This window comes from Triticum urartu, chromosome 3A, assembly GCF_056163025.1.
Source record: "Triticum urartu cultivar PI428250 chromosome 3A, HENAU_Tu73, whole genome shotgun sequence".
Classification (NCBI taxonomy): Eukaryota; Viridiplantae; Streptophyta; class Magnoliopsida; order Poales; family Poaceae; genus Triticum; species Triticum urartu.
Window position 1 is genome coordinate 131735045 of NC_141875.1, and position 2831 is coordinate 131737875.

Genomic DNA, 2831 nt, shown 5'->3' on the forward strand with positions numbered 1-2831 from the left:
CGGTGCGGGAGACCCAGAGCGGGGGATTTTTTTCGGGAGGGGATCTCGCAGGCTCGTAGCGTTGGGAGAACGAAGACAACGCGGGGGGCCGGACAGCTGGCGAAATCAAGCGGCCAGGAACGTGCGAATCGGGTGGCTGGCATACGACCGGCCAAACCGTTCAGTCGGTGCGCCCGCGCCTATCACTGCCCTAAAATAAAACAGGGAAGGCGTTGCCACCAGCCACACAAGTGAGCGTAGCATTACTTTGGGGCTAGTCCAGCGTGCCGCTTGTCTTGTCTGCTCATACCAGTCCGTTTCTTCAGCCTGCCTTCATGCACTCTCCCCTGCCCAACGACCCCCAGGACTCATCCGAGACGCCTGGCGCGCGCGCACCGGCGACGTGCCACAACAACCCTACGCGCTATACCCTCTTCCCCGGAAAATCTCTCCCCTATATATGCTCGCTGGAACGGTGGCGAGTCTGGACACCCATTAACACACAGCGAGCTCACCTCACAGAGCTCCAAGCTCGCTAGCGCGTGTCCGTTCACCCTAGGCCAAGAACAAATGGGCATCCAGGCGAGCCGCGCCCTCGCCGCGCTCCTCCTGGCGGCGCTGGCCGCCGCGACCCTGCGGGGAGCCTCGGCGGGGGTGCAGTGCGGCCAGGTGACCCAGCTGATGGCGCCCTGCATGCCGTACCTCAGCGGCGCCCCCGGGATGACGCCCTACGGCATCTGCTGCAACAGCCTCGGGGTGCTCAACCAACTCGCCGCCAGCACCGCCGACCGCGTGGCCGCCTGCAACTGCGTCAAGGCGGCCGCCAGCGGCGGGTTCCCGGCCGTTGACTTCAGCCGCGCCGCGGCGCTCCCCGCCGCCTGCGGGCTCGCCATCAACTTCGCCGTCACCCCCAACATGGACTGCGACCAGTACGTATCACTACGCATGCATGCACTGCCGCACGCGTACCGATATTTCATGAATTCCATGGATGCAAACATGGAAAGTATGCCTAGGTTCTTCTTCAACTGATCTTCATTTTTTGATTCGATCGTCGTTGCATTCATGCAGGGTTACGGATGAACCCTGAGATGGGACTGGAGAACCACACGCACGCAACGTACACAGAGGAAAAGCTTAGGTGTTGGACTGACCAAAATAAAATCAGCAAAGATAGTATAAGATTGAATCAAGGGCCTTCAATCATGCATGTGCCGAACTGTTTAGTTGATTAATATATAATTCAATTGTTATCCTGATGTATTATTTCTGTGCTTATATTGGAATAAAGTACATGCATGCTAGTATGTTAGTAAAAGACTTGCATCTTTAATTAACGTTGACTTCATCAGCTTGGGCATCCTCGCCTTGCTACATCGTGTTGGATATGTTGCATGGTCCTTTCCACCTTGTACCGAACCTCTATCGTAGTTTGCTTCAGTGCACTGCGTCGCCTCTGCTGGTCCTTGTTGCGACCACTAGTACCTTTCTGACTCCGTCTAAGGCCGGACGACAGCCTTCCTTCTAAATTTTTTTATTTTGATGCATCCATGCTCTCCCTGGCATACATACGACGAATAACCAGCCAAACTTACGTGTGAGCATAGCGTGAACCTTTTCGCTTTTCGGTTCAAATAACCAACCAATATATAAATAATAAAACGGATACATGTATTTTAGCTCTGTAACTGACAACCCCCCACCTCAGTGCTCAAGATATACCAATCAACAGCTACAATAATTTAAAACGACCTAACGACAGACTTCAGTTCTCTTGAAAATAACTTTTCAGAGTAAAACGTAGCGAAAATGCTCTTTGGAGGCCGAGCACCATGGGGCTCGCTATCTTGGGCGTCGGTCTTCACATGGATCAGACGCAGCTTCGTACTTGTCTCATGTATTCCACCCGCCAGGCTTTTACACCGCACCGTATTCCCATTTATTATGCACAGTGGCAGCACATGTAAACCAGCGGCCAGACCAGCGCACGAACAAGTGCCATCATCGCATCGTGCACGGCAACATAGACGAACACGGGTAGGATTCTGGCAGATTGTAGCGACCGGTTTTACTCGCTGTTGCATCCCATGCGCGGAGCCATCGCACATGTTCGCGTGCTGCTTGGTGAACGTATATGCCTCATCAAATCTTACACGCAGCTACGTTTAAGCGAGTACTGGGAGAGATCACATCGCATGGCCCCTCCGGCCAGTTAACAAACCAGCTGCGCCACTTCGTCCAACTTGGTGTATCAAATTTCTAGGACAAATCGTCATTGTGTAACCACTAAACACCAACATAATATGCCCGTTTTAGCACACGAAATCGCCTGAAAAACATCATTTTCATTTTTCTGAGTCGTGAAAACATCATTTCTCGCTTGACAGGTTTGAAAGAAAAGAGAAATTGTGCAATTCAAATTGTTTTGACTGTCACGTCTCGGAATGACATTTTCCCTTCACATGCATTAAGTGTGTACATTTATTTTCCAAATTAATTTTGCATCACAATTTTTTGTTAGAAAATTCTGATAACAAATTTATTTTCGAACATGTAAGACACAACCACCCCTCATGCGACACACAAATAACTGTACTCAGGCCAACCTCACACGGATATTGTAACTCGTTCAGTTTTTGATCAATTTTTCACACGCCATCAAAAATGCATTCAGATTATTTGGCATTTTACACTAGCGTTTTATTTTAAAAACAATCGCTCCCCTAGCACTAATAATCCCGTTACCAATTGAACATATACCATAACTGCAGCTCACATCGACCCCATGGCAGTCAAGTGTACTAATCGACATTTTCCAGGTGTGAAAATTCCAAGAAATCCCCATATCTTAT

The 2831-nt window shown here is 50.1% G+C and overlaps 1 protein-coding gene across 1 annotated transcript; it reads left to right on the forward strand.

Moving 5' to 3' along the window:
* Positions 1–476: 476 nt before the first annotated feature.
* LOC125548165 (non-specific lipid-transfer protein 1-like) lies at positions 477–1282 on the forward strand. Its single transcript, XM_048711838.2, has 2 exons — positions 477–908; positions 1051–1282. The coding sequence occupies exons 1-2, from the start codon at positions 550–552 to the stop codon at positions 1067–1069; spliced, it is 378 nt and encodes a 125-aa protein (XP_048567795.1). The 5' UTR covers positions 477–549; the 3' UTR covers positions 1070–1282.
* Positions 1283–2831: the final 1549 nt, after the last annotated feature.